Source organism: Folsomia candida, unplaced genomic scaffold (genome assembly GCF_002217175.1).
Source record: "Folsomia candida strain VU population unplaced genomic scaffold, ASM221717v1 Fcan01_Sc009, whole genome shotgun sequence".
Taxonomy (NCBI): domain Eukaryota; kingdom Metazoa; phylum Arthropoda; class Collembola; order Entomobryomorpha; family Isotomidae; genus Folsomia; species Folsomia candida.
Genome location: NW_019091201.1, coordinates 691,633 through 711,656, shown reverse-complemented (window position 1 = coordinate 711,656; position 20,024 = coordinate 691,633). Strand labels below are relative to the sequence as shown.

The following is a 20,024-nucleotide window of genomic DNA, read 5'->3' as shown; positions in this document are numbered from 1 at the left end:
GCGGTGCTGGGTGCATGCTGGCGAGTGACGTATGAAGGCAATATCATTTTCCAAAACTAAACTGTAAAATGCTTAATTGTTGTAAGTATGCATCCGCAGATTTAGATAATAAAATCACAATACTAACAAATATAGCTCAATTTTATTTCAGTGGATTTCACACTTAAATACATATGTAAATAAGTTACAATACGGAACAAGTTGAACATTTTTCTATCCATCGCAAACTAATTAGACTCTAAATTGCGTATTTACTACATAGATTCAGTAAGAAGCAGTCTGTCGGCTATACTAAACTCTGTTCAACTACATTATTTACTTACTTTTATTTGACTATTCTCTAAATGGAGATCTTTTGTAAAACTAAAAGCTCGCAAAAATAATTCAAGATTGCACATACATATTTGATTTTTCTCATATTTCTCACCCATTATGTAGCAGTCTCAACAAACTGAGACAAAGTGAATTTGAGTATTTCCTCAGAAATCGGTAGGTATTACAACAAAATAGAAAACTGCATTAAATCTCAGGGTCCAAAACTAATATGTACACTATTTTATCAATAAGTATATGGTTCAATTCAGACTTTGTCAATAGTAATGTACAGACTGGAACTAAACTGGGACAATTTCGTACTCAATACTATTTTGTCTGGTCTCTCATATCCTCGAGGCAATTCCATATGTCACTGTCCATTTTCAATTGTCATTGGAGCAGAAATGTAGAGAGCGAGAGCTTCTTGAGGATCGCATTACACGAGAACTTTGTGAAAAGTATCTCTGCAACAATACAGAGCCAGAAGGGAGTCTGGCTGGGTACACAGATACCACATTAAAATGCCAATGCATGATGCATTCAACCTCTGACCTCAATTTGTGAAATTGCTCAGTAGCAGAATATCGATGAGATACGGAGATGTTGTTTTCCTCTCTCTGGAATAGCGACAATCCGACGACGGCAAAAGTGAAGGTACAGATTGCAAGTATATTGATACTGATTCTACTACACAGGAAGAAATTATATTGGACTCAACAATCAAAAATAACCTCTAACAAACATCATCTCATTGTTGTTTTGATGATGATGATGAACCGAGTGAGACATGCGAAACCCAAGGAGCAACTGAATTTAAATAACAATTTATAAATTCCTTGTCAAATTTAGACTGAAGCCTCATCAATAACCGTGATGGGATGGGGTCTTTGTGGGGGTCCATTTTTCAGAGTATTTCGACCAGGATTTCTGAAAAGTGGTATTTCCCTGAGACCTGAAGATGACGACGATGACGATGTTGAAGGGTGAGCTTGGAGTGGATGATGTTCCGTTGAAGAGGGGTCATTAGTTTCACCAGTACCATCCCCAGTGGCAGGATTGACTTCAATGGAGGACGAATTGGTAGCTAGTTGATTCTGATACGGAGGGATGAGACTTAAATGTGGGTATGACAACTGCTGGTTTGCATGCGGGGGGATGAGATGGGACTGATTATGCACCCCGACAATGCCCCCCGCCAAGGCAGCTGCAGTCGTGCCAAGACCAGCGTGTGCTGTTTGTGCAAAACTAGGTCTGACTGCTGACCATCGTCTGGCCCTTCGTTCCACTAAAACAGCGTAGTCTGGGTCGTATTCCGAATTGAGACAGTTTTCCACTTTGTTACATGAAGTTATACATTCTCCAAAATATTCGGCCCATTCGTCAAAGTAAATGTCCTGTTGAAAGAAATAATAACAGTTTGACATCAGAATCACAACATAACATAACCCGGTGTTATTGCAAACTGTCAGTCAACTCGACTTGGCAGGGAACCAGATAGACAGCTAATTTTTACAGGACTTGACAGGACAACTGACACAAGTGTCAAGTATAGATATAGAGCACGTATATAGGGAAAAAGTAATATTGTATATTTCTAAAGAAAAAGGTTCTCCACCTGGAAATCCATGTCTGCCAATCCCTCCTCGGAAATGCAAGTCAACTCTTTCCCCAATCCTGCAGGATCCAAACCATTTCCTCCTTGACCATCGGAATCGTGTTTGGATTGAGTAGGGAACTGTTCCAACGGGTAGGAGAAAGAAAGTCGACGCATCTTTGGAGATTGGACGCTCTCAGTGGTCTCATTACTGCAATGGCACAATATGCACATTCATAAAGGGCATGATGTTATTTATGGGTATTGCAAATGGAAAAACTTGTCCCTCTACGACTCACGTTTTCATTGAACTGTTTGGCGTTTTACGTCTGGAAAGCCTTCTTCTCCTCACTACATACAAACAAACCATACATAATTTGCTGAATCTTACTACGCAAAACGGCAAATTCTTGTTATTACCATCTGTCAAGAATAAAAATGCAGAGCCGACAAAAACTGAAAACGCGGAAAGATAATATCCAGATTTCCAGCCAATCACAGTGTTCATGTGTCCTGAAATTATACAAAATAAAAAATAATGCGTATCCTGGTAAAACACGGATATTTAGTACAATTATGTATTGTAAAACCTGTGAGAGGAACCCCTATAACTAACGGAATAGCCTGAGACCATTGTACGAAAGACCACGCTCTTGGAAAATGTCGAGCTCTGACTCTCTCGTACGTGTAGACTTTTAAGGCGTAATTGTAGCCACCCAGAGCGAATCTATTAATAACGCCACGAGTAAAAATATTGCCTATGCAAATAATTCTTTTTGAAGGCCTTACCCATACACCCAAGCTGTAAAATTTAAAAAAATAGCAATTAAAAAATTGTAGAATTTATATCTTGCACAGTGAGTAAGAAAAGGCTCGATGTTTATTTTATATGCTTTGGGAATAATACAACGTAAGCTGATTGGTAAAATCATAAAGATTTTATTAATCAACAGTCGCATTCACAATGGCATCCTCACCGAAGATGACGAGACCTCCAAGTCCTTCAACCGCAGTTAGAGCTATAAAAAAATAACTTTAAATTTAGTCCGGGTTTTTCCGATCTACTTGAAAACAATGCATTTTTTAGCTCTGAATCCGTACCTACTATTGAGATACCACATATCACACTTGCCATCTGTAAAAATTCAATGAATATCATTCATGTCAGAGAAAACACAATGCATCAAAATTGGACCAACCTGGCACAAATACTGTTTTGAAACACGACACTCTTGGTTTTTTTGAATCACCATGATGCCAAAGAGGGAGCACCCCAGGATCCACGACACGCCGATGTAGACGTGCAGCAGGACTAGGGAAGAGGGGTCCTCTCCTTCCGCTTTGCACTCGAGAGCCTGATTTATAACAGTGCAGAATTTAAAATTACTTCTTCCATTCGTCAATTTGACATGTATGTAGGTTTATAATTAGTCTTACTAAATGGAAAAGCGGCGTATTGATACCGAACGCTGTGAAGGCGCATGATAACAATAAAATCTGCAGGGTTTTACTCCTTAAACACTTAAAATCGATGAAGGGCGGTTTGTCGTCGCGTTTTTCTTTATCTTTAATCTGTAAAATTGAAGAAAGTAGTAAAATTTGGGGAAATGTTTCACAATATTCTAACAATATAGAAGAGTTATTATGTTACAAAAATTGCATACACGCAAGTAGAGCAAGATTGCATCTCACTTTACCAAGATCAGTCTACTTTGTGGGCCAACTTACTTTTCTCTTAGTCGTCTTTAAGAATCCAATCGCTCTTCTCTGCGGATGATAAAGTGATGCAGAGCGATAACACGTTCCCAAGAAAAATGTAAGAAATAGTGAACCAGTCACGGCCTGAAGACCAAGTCTCCAACCCAGGGAACTGGAAATGAAGAAAAAAATAAGTAGTATTTACTATGCAGTCCAGCCCAGTTATTCATGCAGTAAGTTTCTACTGCTAGTTTTACAAAGTCCGGTTCAACTTTTTTTCGAACATGCATAAAAGACACATGCAGAATGCGTAATATTCCGACAAATTGAGGAACATTTACGTATATTCTTACATATTTTATTAACAAATTTTCTTTAGTGGCACTTCACTCGATTGAACAAGAGTGAAATTGAATGGGGATGATGGCTGTAATAATACTTTGCTCCTTCAAGGCAATATTTTCTCAAAAATGGTGAAACCATAAGGAGAAAGTGGTATTGAAATAATAAAAGAGTTGGCATTTAGTATTATTATTATTAGTGCGACGACTGACCTGAGTGCAGAATGGAGGCCGACGGAGCAGATAATTATGCCCAGTCCGGAACCAGAGACGACGAAAATTTCAACGAGATCTCGTCTTCTTTTAAAATACTGTCCCACCATTAACGTCGAAGCATCTCTCGTCAACCCGACACCAACGCCTGCAAGAAAATTGTACCTTGAGCATGTAGGTAAGCTGGTAAATATGTGTAGTTCAACTCACCTATAAAAGCTCCATAACTGATGCAGATTTGATGAAATTGAGACGCAAACGAGGTGAAGAGACATCCCAGTGAGGCGACAAGTCCTCCAAAAACGGCTTGAAAAAAAAATTATGATACGATTAACCTTTCAATTCAAAGTGTAATTTGAGCAGAAGAAAAGCTTTAGTCACCTGAAAGTCGCGTGCTTTTTCTTTTGCAGATGGACACCCAGAGTGGCGAAAGAAACAAGGAAACACCCATTGATACTGATCCCAGCCAACCTTTGGATAAAAAAATGAACAACAATCATCATCAAGATATCGTTATTATTGTTGAGTTTAAATCTCAAATATAGAAACACTGAACGATTTCTCAATGAACATGACGACCAATAAAGAAATTTGAATCATCATTAATCGAATTTATGTGAAGTTGAAGGTCCACCCTGCCCTCGAGCGAATAAAACAGTTGGAGTTGGTTGATGCATCTCATTAAAGATTTACAAATATGAAATGCATGTTGGGTCCAGGCAATTCTTTCGAATGTCAAAAATATCTCTTAATCAAGCCAACCAACCACTGACTTGCTCGTTCGTTTGACAATTAAATCAGAAGGCAGTGCTACAATGTACTTTTGGCTATAATACGTTTGTTCAACTTTCAAGATCAATGGAAATAAATTACGCCTTGCTGATGGAAAGGGTGACATGCAGTTCAGAGCGGAGGCTGACTTACTGATTTATCGCGATTCAATGTCAACATCTTAAATCACAATTATTTCTTTAATTGAACAAGTCGGTTGGATTGGATGAATTTTTTGGGTATTTTAACGAAGTAAAGGTATGCAGACTGAAAATTGGAAACAGTTTGTCTTAATTGCAATTTACAACCTGGTGGGAAATACATTAAGGTTTTAGTGAGACACATTCCTTGGGGTTTGAGGCAATTTTCACGATTTTAGATTGTCCTTAAATGTACAATATCGATTCTAAAATGACGGGTTTATTATAAATCGGGACCCGCACAGAAATTTTCGTCTTGATTGATTATTCATCATCAATCACAATGCAAAATAATTCATAATCAACCAAATTGGCCACCGGCAACTCAAGTACAAATTTATCGCAATCAATCAGCTCGGTCGCTCGGTTATGAAATGGATCTTGTTATTATTATTGGTTTGATTTTTTGTTTGTACGCCCGACATTTGATGCGTGTGCTCATTTATCATTCACGGTTATAGAAAATGACTTGCATAACGAAGAAGAACCAATTCCAATAATTGTTCCTGTTCTCGGTGGATGGATTCAAAGTCAGTTGTTAGTTCATTGACACAACTTTTGCACATTTACATTTCTCCGAATCAAAGTTGCGATCATTAACATAATTTATAGCGGCATTGTTGTGATTGACACTGCGTAAAATAAAGAAAAAGGTAATACAGGAAATTTAATTTATTCGAATTTTTCAAGTTTTCCATTAACGTTAGGAAAAATTTTGAGTGTTCTTGTCCCAATGACAGCCAGGACTTCTACTTGGGTGTGAAATTGCCAACTTATTATGCAAAAACTTATACAAAAGACAGCGTCATGGGTGCCTGTTCAAGAACGGTGAAAGAAGCAACAGCAATAATGAGGCAGGCATATCATTTTTTCTACTTTTCTTGCTAATGGGACAAACCAGATCAGTGATGGATTGTGTCACTCACTATGCCGATCTTATGCCTCTCGTCCTGTAGATGAGTGAGTGCGATGAAATTAATTGTCTTTTTCGACTTGACTTCTTCCAATAAGAAAATGTGCTCTCTTGGTAAAGCCAAATACATAATTGACTCATTCCCACTTCTCGTTTTGTGGGATCATCATCAAATCCAATGATCTGGATCTGGTTAAGCCAGGACAACCCACATAAGTACTACATAGTACATACATACGCCATTATTATCGTCATTCTGTGAACTTATGCCACAATAAGATGAGAGCAAGCTGCTGCTGTTGAACTGCCACTTTTCTCGACACAAACACAACCTCATTAATTTAATTTATATTCATGTTGTTTTATTTTATATTAAGCTGATTTGCTCTAATGTGGATGTCGTCTGGGACTCTGATAGTACGTGAGGAGAGTGCTCATCGTCTGATTATACGTGTCGTGTGATAATTATTCAATCTGATAAAATACAAAGGGTTTGATTTTGGAAATAAGTTTGTCGTTTGTGAATCAACATATATTTTTCAGTTGGGTCAACATGAATGTTCTCTGGGATCGAAAATTTCGAGCCGAAATTTTATTTTTTTCATACTGCGTGAAAAATGCGACTAAAAGGAAGTGAGGACTCAATCTGCACTGCTTTTCAGCAAACTTCACATGATTTGTTTATCGTCATGTTTGAATATTTAGCCGTCATCAAGACACCAAATGGATTATCTCGACTCCTCCGCCAATCCAATATTTACCATTTGTCAAAAAATTAGCAACAAAACCAGCCAAGTTCCTCTCTTCAGATTCAATGAACTGCAGATTTTATTATGTATGCATGTAGATCCTAATCTTGCCCTATGCAGACTTTAAATCAATGCTTTTATTTTACGATTATCGCTACTTTTACTAGATGATACGATGCATATATTGCGATTAAACAAAACTATCTTCCAATCACCTCCACCACCACAACATGTAAAGAACAACAGTAAAAAAATATAACTAAAATTCTTTCCAGAGATAATGATCAGTGATCAAGAGATCAAAAGTGAGCATGGGATTGCAACAGACAGATAAATGATGCTCCGTCAGTTTCATGTAAACATTAAAAATTTTATTACTTTACTTCACTTTCGAATGAATCGAAAGAGATTCAAATTCAAATTTTTGCATGTCACAAACATTGATGTTCTGGTTATGCACTTGTCTTGAAAAATTTTAATGGTAATAAATACCATTTTATTTGTGAGAATGTCAAGTTTTGTGGGAATCGTATTTTTAATCCGTCCTGTCTGCCTGAAAATTTTTATTATGAGTACGTATCAAGTTTTAGTCTACAATTCTGGCTGCACAGTAGTCAGTAATTTTCCATCAAACAGCCGAGAAATTAGTTCCATCACTTTAATTTAACTTTTGAGAGAGGATGATGACATGATGTGATTTTATGTATGTTCCGTTTTGATGGCAAAGGATCAAATAACTCTAAACTGAAACCCGTCGAGATTTAAAGATCTCAACGAACTGTAAAAGTGCATGTTTTGTCAGGTAACTTGTTAATTTTGTGTAATTGGTTTGATTCAAATTTTGACAAGATTACTTCCATCACTGTCGTTCCCACTTGGTTAAGCTGTCCGTGTCCTGTTTCATAGAAATATTTGGACAAGAACGAATACAGCCGGGGCACGATTCATCCTTCATCTAAATATTCCTACTGAACCACCACCACGAGTTGGCAGTGATTAATAAAAAACCTCATAAAGTGAACCAGACAAAGTATATAAAATAAAATCTGATTTGATCTGACTCAATTCGTCATCCATTCTTTTCGTGGTATGAATATTCAAACACTATAATCGAGCAATTGCATTTTTCATATCAAACCAGCATCAGACGGACTCGTACGTAATTCAGAAGAGGTCTTCGAACCATAATGATATAGCGTCCCCTTGTTTATCTACTGCGATACGCCGGGAGCAGCTATCATATTATGCCAACCTACAAATGTTAACTATCTACGAGGACGTCGAGACGAGAGAAAAAATAGCACTATAATAAATTACCAGCACACTTTGCTGCATTCCAAATGGATGAATTCGTTAAGTTGGAGACATTACTATCATTTAAAAAAGATGACTACGAGTAAGTAGTGACACGAACTTGAACTCGGTAAAACCATGTTTCATTTAAAATTTACATTACTCCCGGTACAGTAATAACTGAATAAATATGGAGATAATAGATAATAATAAATATTTATTTGCTAATCAATAACTGCATCTAAAAATCAGGGTTTGTTATTGTTGCTACAAGTGCATAGCAAACTTTGATCAAACAAGGCATCAAAGATTATTGGACGGATATAGAATTGAGATCTGAAAACATTATCGACTCGTATAGGTAATAATAGCAGTCTTGGTATTACCACCTCCTGCCTGCCTGCCTGCATTTCAACCGACCTGGTCAAGAAGTTGGAATTAATTGCATTCATCTTCTCCTCATTCATACGTCAATCTGTCAAAGTCAAGTTGAGAAGCCTGTTTTAAACCCTGACAAAAACGAGAAACAAAACCATATTCTTAATGTTGCAATTCATGGCTGGAATAAAATTATTAAGAATTGCACATCAAATGTGCATCTCAAAAAAGTACTACATAGTTGGCAGAAAAAGAGATCTATTATTGTACTTATTCCGAGATATTATTGAACTCTATTTGTGCCAATAATAACGAAACTCTCTGCTCCTTGGACCTTTCTCAATTTTCTTTTATCCTTCATTTAATGGGTTTTTTCATCCCTTCTAAACTTGTCATTGAGGGCAATACAAATAAAGTTGGGTCACCAAACCAAACTAATCTCATAAACTGGTAGTTAGAAACTACTTTGTTAATAAGTGGAGGAATATCTACGCCACGATGCTCTGTGTACTTCTCAAAAGCAATGATGATGATGATGCGACTAGTCTCTTCTTCTTACAATGAACCGAGATGGATTCTCGGCTGGAAAGTAAAACCATAAAAATGAACGAATTCAACAGGATTACAATGAACTAATGGAAGAGTTAAGCAAATAAATTAACCCAACTTTGGCCAAACTGATTTTGTAAATGGAGAAATATTGCGTATATTCTTTGATGGATGCAATTGTATGAGAAAGCATAAAACTTAATGGCCACCCTATATATCCATCCACAGACTACTTTTTATGTATAACGGATAAGAAAATCAAATTAAAAACGTCTGCAAAAAAACTTTTGATTGTTTTTGATGATCAACCGACTTTATCACATTTAATTGAGTCGTGATTTTTTGGCACATTTAAGATCCTTGTAAAACAATAAATTCATATATACAAGGTAAACTATTTATGATTTTATACTTTAATTATGCAATTAAACTAAGAGATATTTACTCTAAAAAGGAAAAAATTCAACAAACATTAGTTTGTGAAAGAACAATGCTCTATTTATGCCATACTTGGTTTTCATACGTGCGTACGTATGCACATAATCCGTCGTACATACTTTGCACAGATTATAACTGATGGTTGATATAATTTTTATTATTCTTTTGTAACTAACTCGCATAAAGAATATCGGCAGATTACAGGGAAACTTTTTGCAAACTGATTTGGCAAAAAGAGAATAAAACTTATAGTTTGAGCCTTATTTGCCCTTGTCATTTCTCCGTCCTCACTCACTCGCCTGACTCCATTACTCAACAAATGAACCAGCAAGCTTCGTCGATCTATGGTACAGATTTATTAAGTTCATAAATTTGTGCCCTCCTCGGCGGAATGCAGATTGAGCGACATGACGAAAACTCACCATTAGATATGTGGAAGCACAGATGATAAAAACAGGACCATCAAGAGAAAGGTTGCCGTATTCTTATCGTATGAAACGCCTCGTAACTATAATATTTTTATCAAATAACAAGATAATAAACAGGGTTTGTACAACGTATCAATGTGTCCTTGTTAGTAGGCAGTGTTGGCCGTCGTCGTTTATAAAAAGACTTATTCCTCACATTTATTCCGGCCAAGAAGATGCTATAAACCCCACTAAATAATAGGATGAGGGTGTTCCTCTGCCTCCATATCTGTCGTCCTCGACTACTTTACGGTTTGTTTGCAACTTGTGGCAAGTAATTACAAAAAGTTTGCGATTGTGGGCTAGATTGTGGTTCTATTTCAATCTGGGATTTTTTTAGATTCTGTAAACATGAACCCATTACATATTCATGAACATTTTTAACCGTTCCAAATTTACTCCCCACGACACGACACGCATTAGCACACATTAAATGTGTAATTGAAAGAGGAAAAATTGTGTAAACAACAGTATACATCACTTTCTTTCAACAGTTTCGATATAATACAGATACTGACACAGATAGAAAATTGATATGCGAAATTGTCCCATGCTAAAAAGTCAGCAAGTGCAATTTATTCCCTTTTTGCATTGTGCCTCTACTACATCCGAACTCAACTTAATTCAAAAAAGTCTTCCCCATCAATTCAAAGTCTGAGGCATTTCCGTCGCAATCTTCTTGTCCTAGGTCTCTCTCCATCGACATGGATAGCGGCCGACCAACCGACCAATATAATATTATTGGCAGGCTGGAAGACTGTAAGGAATGAATTGCTGGACAAAGTTTGTTTTATGGCCATTCCGGCCAACGACTTGGAGAAGAAGAAGAAGAAGGGACTACTTTTCCACTGGACTTTCTCACTTTCACCGAAAACCCACCCACTCAGCTCGGCGGCGATAATATTGCGGATAGTGATAGTGTGTGCATCCTATTATATTATCCTTCTTCTTCCTGGAGAACATGGCCTTTTATAAAAACTATCGCACCGTTGACAGCTCTTACCGGATGTGAAATCCACTGGCGTTCGTACCACCCAACCCACATTTCCATGCTTCCCACTTTCATTCACATTTATATGTATGCTCGAGTGTAATAATTCTTACGACCTGGTGACTCTTGCAATATCAGAGAGACGGTTGTCCTGCTATGCTGCAGATACGATTTATTTTCCTGCTGGGTAAGTAATATAAGATAAGATCTTGAGAAAGACGATGTGAGAATGTCCTCATCTTCTTCTTCTTTTTCGTGCATATCGTATCGTAACTCATCACCTTGTTCAACATTCGTGTCCTCCATTATGTATATCTAGCAAGACAGCAAATCCGGAAAAAACTTCGTGTCGCTTCATTCTCCACTAACCAGTAGTGTGTAAGTAGATAACCTAAATCTATCCTGTGTGTGGTGATGATATGCTGAATGCGATCTTGGAAATATTGCCAATTTCTTTGACTGAGATTAAGATTTCGTTGAGAGATCCTGCTTTCTCGGGTGTCAGGCCGTGGTGGAGTGTAAATCATTGAGTACATCGAGTCGTCTCGAGTATGCAAAACATTTTTGTCAAGTATTTAGCAGCGTATGTATGAACGAAGACGTATCTATGAAGGTTTTATAGATGATGGAATTATAATAAGCATGCGATTAAGGAATCTGGTTACAAATTAAAAATGGATGTGGTATCATCTTTATCGTTGTGGGTGGGTCGTCGGACGGAGTCTGGCTCTGTGGTGGTCATTAATCAATCCACGAGCAATTTATGGGTTCAGAATGTTCCTCGGAATTATTACGAGAGGAGAAAAAGCTTGCATGTGTCGCATAGAAAGTATATATCCAAATTCTATGTCAAAATATACCCTATACTACTCCTCAGCATCTTCTTAATTACTGTGCATTTTTTCCATCAAGTTTTCCCGACCTCACGCTTTATTATAGGGCCATCAACTTATAAATTGTGACGCGATAAGACATGCCGACGACCGACACCATTATCCTCCCAAAGAAGGTGGCAAGTCAACCATTATACAGCTAAATTATACAGGACCACGTTCGATTTAAATTTCCCAAATAGAATCTTGAGAACAATCAGAGGAGAAGAGATTAATGAAATTGATATTGACACTGACAACAACCTCTGGAGCGTTGTCATTCGAATACTTGTTCTTCGCATAGAAAAGAAGACAACGCAATTATCAGCAGAGGTAATAATAACCATCATCATCTCGTAGTACATAGTAGTTACTGCTCGCTCGGAATGGTCCTGTTGGTCACTTGGACCTTATCCCAGTGAGGAGAAGGAGGTGGTAAACTTTTACTTTTTTGGACTGTTGGTGGACGTGTAGGATTGGAAAAGACGACTGCAATTGGCATGCTCATTACCATCACAAATCTTACGAGACGTGTTTATTTATGTCGGACCCCACGAACGACGAGGACGAAGCAGCCGTAAAATAATTCATCGCATCGCTCTTTCGCTCGCCCCTATGTTTATTTAAATGACAACTTGGGTTAAAGTTGCTTATTGTTCTTTCACTCATTGGCATTTGAGAAGACACAATTAACACGTGGACGTGTGTGGGTTTTTCTTAATGACGATGAGTTATTTCATTAGCCAGTACCACACATCAGTGAAGAAGGAAGATTTCAATGATATGTTTACGAAAAAAGTTGGTGAATGTAAATATTTATTCGAACAAATAGTAAAGGTTTATTCTCACCTGTGTGAAAGCGATGAAAGACGATATTTGAGAGATAAAGTTGAACTCCAAGGGCTAGCGCGTGGCTGAATAGGGCGCAGAAAGTAATTATCCAACCCCATCCGCCCTCCTGGTAATATAATTCAGATGAATTAGATGCTAATATTTATCGTAAGTAAATAGTGTTATAATATGCATATGATGTTTCCTTACTGGGTAGTAATGTTGTGAGATCGTGGTTTGTAACGTTTTCCAATTCATCTGTCGTTTGCCTTCTCCAGATTCCTAAAATAAGTCAGGAAATCATTTCATCCTCGAAACCTTCAAGTCTACATGTGTCAGCGATAATTGATTTTGTTACCACATCTTTCATCAGTTTGTTATCCTTACAATGCCAACAAATGAATGGTCATTATTGTAAATTAAAAATTGAAATGATCGAGTAAGCTCATTGACTGCCAAATAAGGTTTAAATGTCCATCCATTCAAAATCTAAAACTTTGATCGTCACGCTTAACCATGATGAGAAATTGTTTACTTGCATAATGAGCCAGCTCAAAAGTTGAATGTAATCAAATCAATGACAAGCACAAGTTTTGCTTAACGGATTTCTCTGTGCAAATAACTCACAGTAAATTTTCATCTTAAATTCTTAAACACAATGCTATCTTACACTTGTATTTATAACATCTGTAAATATGTTACGTCGTTAGTGTGGATTTGCTTTATTTATTTCCCAAGAGATCATGTTAAGCCTAAATTAATAGGTTTTACTCTTAAAGGGATTCTCTCTCCACAATGATAATCCGCTCTACAGTTCATTCACTACACTCGGACCAAGAAATATGTACGTATACAAGATTACACAAGATAATGCTCTACTCTCATGTATTTGGTATGCAATGGATGGACAGTCATGTTTTCTTTTGTGGTACAAGCAATCTTAAAAATAACAATGGAACACAAAACAAATACAAAAATCATGCTGCATTCGGCGCACAATAACTGTTTTTGATTGTTGCCTTTTGCTCACTTGTGCAAAAGCATATTTCCAATGAAATCCATTATTCGATTGATAAAACCAATCAAATGATGAGCACAATTCGACTGCAGGAAATACATATGGGCTACATTGTGCAAATAATTGCGTGACACATGTATTTGATAGCTTGTGCAATTTAAGCTTGTCAATAAGTTATCAGATTTTGTATATATTGTGTTCGATCTCTTTCTTGCCTTGCTTACCTGACCGGACGGAGGACCGGAAGAATCATTGGCGATATTTTTGACTTGACCATTCTTCAACTCCTGAATGTTGCCCCGCTGATCGCGACATTGGTCTTTGCCCAACACACCCCCACATCTACTCACACCGGTCGGGATAACATTACAAGTCCCCGGTTTACACCCGGGGTCGTTGTAGGTACAAGTCCTTCTGCTGCTGTGGCTGTGGTGCGAGTGGTGCCCACTGCCCCCATTGCTACAAATGTCTGAACAAAACACTGACGAACAGCCCGAACCAGAATCTATACTCGTATTGTTTGGATGGGTCCGGTGATGATGGTGGTGACTATTTTCACCCTCAATTTGTGGGAGGTACGCATACGGTAAACTTTTAGAACGCCAATACCGAATCATCCGGACTTGGTCTTGTTCCTCGTCATCTTCGGCGGCTTGGTCCTCCTGCTCGGAAGTTAAGGGTTGGACCAAATTTTGGTTTTGGGAATCCATACCACTACTTTCATCGATGGAGACTTCTTCGAGGTCCTCATTTTGATTTTTCTTCACGATTGTGGCCGTTCGTTGCTTTAAGATTTGACTTTGTCGCCGATTCCTATCAAGGAGCCCATTGTCCTCTGCGTCCATTTTTAGAATTTTAATTTCACTCCCCGTTTACCAAGAGTACATTGTCATTTGTTGGTTAAAGATGTAGTAAATTGTTGGGAAATCTGGCGTGTGAATCTTGAATTTTCTCTCACATCTTTGTCACCTGTCTGTCACAGGGAGCATTGTGTTACGTACGTAATGTTATGCATCATACGTACTTTATTGGTCATAAACTGCAGTATATTGTCACTCTTATTGGATTAGCAGTTTGAAATATGTGTCTCGTTGTCGCGACTTAAAACTTGACCACTGCTGTCATTTCATAAACTACGGATGCGGACGATTTGCCCATAAATCTTCATTTGTTGTTATATTCATGCATCATGTTTCACTTCAGGCACAACACAGTCACATATTGTTTGTTGAAGATTATGTAGAACGTTGTTTGCAAGAAATGCTTGTCCTCGTGATGCTGCACGATCCTGCTGCAATTCAAAGTTTTACAAGTTGCATTTACAAGAAATACGGGTCATATAAGTAGACAGACATGCATCTATTTACGCGTGATTTGCAGATTGACTGTAATTTTAGACGTTGTAAAAAAAACTTTAAAAATAATCTATCAAAGAATCAAACCGAGTAGCTAACTGCGTCCAATTATTCTAAAATTTCAGGATCAGAATGACTAAACCAAATCAAAAGTAATTTAATCCAACTAACACATGTTCCCTGCGAATTCATCCGCAGTCATCCCATTGTTGATGGTAAATTCAAGAGTAAATTGGTACGTTGTTCCAACAACCACGCATCAGTTGAATCTTTGTATTATTCGAATACAACAAGTGTTAAATATACACGTATATCTAACTTTGCGCCGAAATAGGAATGCACATGACTCGGCAGAATGTTTCGTTTATCACTTGTTTGGATTTAAATTCTATTGTTGCCTCTAATTTTGAGCACCTCTTGTTACAGGAATTATAACCAGATTTTAAACTTTGCACGTTGTTTGACTCTTTAAATTAAATGGTTTTAAAGTTGGGTAGTAAGATAACACCGAAAGTATGCACGTATTGGTCCACTTTTTCACCAAGGGTGTCCACATATGTAGTATCATTAATATCGGGGGAAAACATGTTAAAAGCTTTGATGAGATTTGTTGATTAGACAGATATTGAGACCCAAAGGTGAGTATTATTTGAATCTAATCACGCCAAATCAAATCTATATTGTTGGGTCAGCGAACGGATATTGGAGACAGCACACATAAAATGGAATGAATGTGTAAAAAGCTCGCTAATTCTCAAACAACATCCCAATCCACTTAAAGCAATCAGGGAGCAATCAGGCATGATCAAAGCAATAGACTGCGAAGAAGAGGCGTGCTTTTCTGTCTCGACTTGGCTCATAATTAAGACTGGGATTAAATTACCTGCCATATTCTTATCTCGCAGTATAAAACAAGTCCACCCATTTGATCTGATTACGACATGGGCAAGGGAGGAAAAGACGCGAAAAGAGGAAGGTTCTCCAATGTATGGCTTGATGAATACGTAAATTAGCGTAATTTGGGCAATTTTGTGCTAAATTATGAGATAATGGTGTTGAAAGAAGCTTTATAATTTATTGTCGAGATTTTGTAATAATATTTACACAAGTTTTTTTCTATTCATTCAAAAGTTTTACATTTCAATGGGGCCCAGTAATTCATTCAATTTATCGAAAATTACTGTGCAATCTTGACCTCCAACATTGGACAAATGATAACCTGGTTTTACCAACATGTCACCTGCGAGAACTAGCAGAAGCAACTATCCGTCAAATTCCAATCAAATTAATTCACCCTAAAACAGAGGGATGAGTAAAAGGAGAAAAAAATCCAAGTTGATTTCAACTACCAGATCAGACCGGCCCGTCAATCAGTTACTAAAAGGACCAGATTGTCATATTACGACGACTGGACCAAGTGCAAGCAATAACACTTAAGATAAGCAGATCAGGGTGAGGAACAAGTAAGCGAACATTTTTTTGCACATTCAGCCAGACCCACGCAAAGAAAGTGAATTTACAGACTAGACTCAGAATTAAAAAGATGTTGAAGAGATCACCTCTTTCGCCCGGTTTTCAGACTAATGAACGTGGTGCTGGTGGAATATGAATTTTATGGTACAAAGAGTCTCCTTTGTTCCACCAATAGTTTAAATAAATCTCTTCCAATCATCATCACCCCGTTCATTTACGAGTGTAAAATATCACCGCCACGATATTCTACCTCTTCACAACTCATTACGCCAAGCAAGCCAAAGACCAACCGACCTGATAAACAATCAAATCCTGTTAAATTCCAAGAAGCGAGTAATGAGTCGATTTTTCAACGAGACGCTGAGAAAAGAAAGATCTCTTTTAAGAAACATTCATCTTCAACATTTCTAAATTTCTACATTTTCCACATCCATGGTTTAAGTTGAATATCAGCATTCCAGGCTTTTACTGTTTTCCTAATCAATGGCCGCGGAAGCTGTGGGGATATTAACATTGCAGGATAGGGGGGAGGGGTTAATATAACATGGGCAGATGATGCCGACATCGAATAACCCTGGGAACATTTTCCCCACCCTTCCGCGGCCACTGTTCCTAATCTTAACCACATTTGAGCTTCTTTCATTCCCTTTATGCTGAACGATGTACAGAAGTCGTTGACGCAAGAATTTGAAAAATGTACGCAGTTGCTGATACCAGGAAGTAAATTATTCCGTTAATTTACGTACTATGGTTGAAATTTTACTGAATTTTAAGAGACCGCAAAAACAGCTACTACATTTCCCGGTTCTCTTCTGCATACTTTGACAAGGGGAAAAGATTTATGACTAAAAACCTTGACTGGATTTTCATGGAGAGTAAAATTGGAATATAAGAAAAAATCGGGGTGGGTAAAAAGCTGACAGTTTTTGATGGTTCTCTTTGAGTTGGAACGCATTTTTCATTCCTAATCTCACAAGTACAACAAGTGGAGAGGAGAAATATTGTATTAAAGCAGTGAATAACTTTATGTATAGTGGTTGTTGTGATGCTTTTGTATGTATGAATTTTCGGTCTGACAAATCACCGGATGAAAAGCAATGAAAATACAGCAGCCAAGAAATAAGAAACTTTTCTCATCGGTCTATAATGTAATTGTATTTAGTGAGTTATCACACACTCAACAACCAACCGCCCCATCATTAAATACGGAAAAAGTTGTGAGACCGATAGTTGTTCAAAGTTTGGCAGAGATTGACTTGACCCTATACTGGTCAGGGCACTGGTTATCTTCTTCCCTCCGATACGAGCACTTACTTTCCCCGAGAACAATAATCATAATATGAAGTAATAGCTGCTTACGCAACAGAAACAAAGAAAATAAGGCAATGACAGCGTCGTCGTCGGTATAATAAAATCGAGGACTCATATACCAAAGACTTTTTGGGTTACTTTTGGTCAAGCCTGGTTGGTAGCTGCCCCACACGCAATTTTTTCCAACGCACCTCCATCCATGAATGTCGAGGGGAAATATCGATGGTCCAAATCGCCTCCGTTCGTCTCACCCTGCTGACCATGGCACGTGGAGGAGAGACAAAGTAGTAGAAAAGTAGCAGTAAATGGTCACATATTTTCTAATAGAAACTTTTCCCCTGCTTTATGACCACTTTTACTTTTCGTTGTATTATTACATCACATCCGTCCTACAGACAGGGCTGCACTTGCTAAAAATAGACATTTATATTGCCACTGTCAATATGAAGTGATGGTAATTATTGGACGGTCTTCCAACAGTACGGGAGAAAGTCTAAGGATAAGTAGAAAGTTTATCTGGGGGACAGTTGAGACAAAAGAGGCAGACTTTTAGCCCATTATTTAGACAAGGGTAGCAATTGGGTGAGGTAATAAAAGGACGAATGTGAATATATATCAGTCCCTTCCTCTGAAAAGTATTTACCCACATGGAAAACTTTGAATTGATTCCAGAAAACAATTTCAAGAGCTCGCAAGCCAGACAGAAAGTTCAAACCGCATCGTGAAATAAAAACCTAATCGATCGGAGAAGTCACATAGTCGGAAGAGAAAGAATTCAAAATGCTGTCTGGAAAACTACTGCAAAACCCCGTGAGGAATCAAACCACGGAAAATGCAAGAGTTGGCATTCCGATTTCCTATCTGTCTCCCACTTACTCATGAATTCGTATCATTTACGTCCAGCATAATCATAGTGGTGGATTTATCTGGGAAAAAATTGCAAAGTGAATGGCCCTTTGGACCAGCTTCCTGTTGTAAATGTCAAAATTCCGATAGCAATGCTCACTCGACTTGAGATGAAATATTTGTATATCAGAAACTGACTGATGAGAGAAGTGAAATCCGTACAAAATTCGAATTTTCGAAAAAAATGTACATGATACTGAGCACATAAAATTTTTTCGGCATTTTGAAGAGTGATTTCTGAGTGCTTGCTAAAAATCTTGTCCCTCTGCATGTCAGTTAGTAATACGTTCATACAGTCTCAAACTGCTTGTGCGTCACAGGAGTAAATAAAAAAAACTGCTGAAAATTAATGTCTGAGGCAAACGCACACACGCACTTTTCATTTTTCTTAACAGATCTTTATTTATTATGGTGAAGGATTAAGGATTATTTCAATATTGCGTGAAGGAGAAGAAAAACAGTTGCCCCACGGTGCGATTTATCACATTTTGTTCAGACTCATTAAACCAATCCTGACGTGGAATTAATACTGATGCTTTTAAAATCTTGTTTGACTAGTGGATGATTATAATTGCTATGCGAAAAAAAACAAGCGAGTAGCAAATATTTCAAAATATCAGAATCACGGGAGGCCAGAGAATAATTCCTGGCAGTGCATATTAATTAATTGTAATGTTGCATAATAATGGCAAGAAATCAAGACTCCCTTCACTTACGGTTCGACTTGTAATCCACCAAAATACTGCCTTTAATCAAGTAAGATTATGCAAATTAATGAATAAACACTATACATAAAAATCACAATCAAAAGTTTAACTTTCACCAAAACGGCACCAATATTTTTAACTTTTCTTTCCTAAATCCTCCACTTTTTTGACAAATTGCTGAGACCAATTCGAAATTTGTTGCGGGTGGTATCCGACTCACTCTGAGTAATAGATAAGTTTTGGTGAAAGTAGGATATAGGAAATGGTTGTGGACTTAAATAAACAAGCGATTCCACCGCACGCACACACACGAGATGAATGAATCGGATGAGGTGGGACGAGTGAGACGAGACAGTCGAGATCTTCTTCACTTGCTCACAGATTGAATGAGACTCCCAAAAGTAAACTCGCCAAGCTTTCCACAAGAAGACTCTCAGTCAGCCCTTTAACCACCAACCAGCCAATGCAAAGTTCGGCTAGTGGAGTTCAATGGAAGAGTCTCAAAAGCAGGGTAGTAAAGGAAAAGCGAGTCTCACATGTAATGTGGTTCGTTGCCTGTGTCCAATAGTAGGAGATTCAGGAGTTGGTTGGGTTGGTGGTTAAGGCGAAAAAATCTCGTTCTGCCTCTTGTCCAAGAAAAC

General features: G+C 37.7%; 1 protein-coding gene across 2 annotated transcripts; it reads right to left on the bottom strand.

Moving 5' to 3' along the window:
- Window positions 1–114: 114 nt before the first annotated feature.
- Window positions 115–19,783, bottom strand: LOC110854071. Of its 2 annotated transcripts, none has more exons than XM_035854879.1 (18): window positions 19,393–19,783; window positions 13,856–14,922; window positions 12,824–12,895; window positions 12,632–12,740; window positions 4,543–4,632; window positions 4,372–4,467; window positions 4,162–4,309; window positions 3,638–3,779; window positions 3,347–3,481; window positions 3,109–3,264; window positions 3,011–3,044; window positions 2,887–2,928; window positions 2,699–2,711; window positions 2,500–2,636; window positions 2,330–2,422; window positions 2,209–2,260; window positions 1,931–2,120; window positions 115–1,709 (listed from the first exon to the last, which is right to left on the bottom strand). In XM_035854879.1, the coding sequence occupies exons 2-18, from the start codon at window positions 14,474–14,476 to the stop codon at window positions 1,161–1,163; spliced, it is 2,679 nt and encodes an 892-aa protein (XP_035710772.1). In that variant the 5' UTR covers window positions 14,477–14,922; window positions 19,393–19,783; the 3' UTR covers window positions 115–1,160. The 2 variants fall into 2 exon arrangements, with proteins under 2 accessions (XP_035710772.1, XP_035710773.1); XM_035854880.1 differs by having other exon boundaries at window positions 13,856–14,919.
- Window positions 19,784–20,024: the final 241 nt, after the last annotated feature.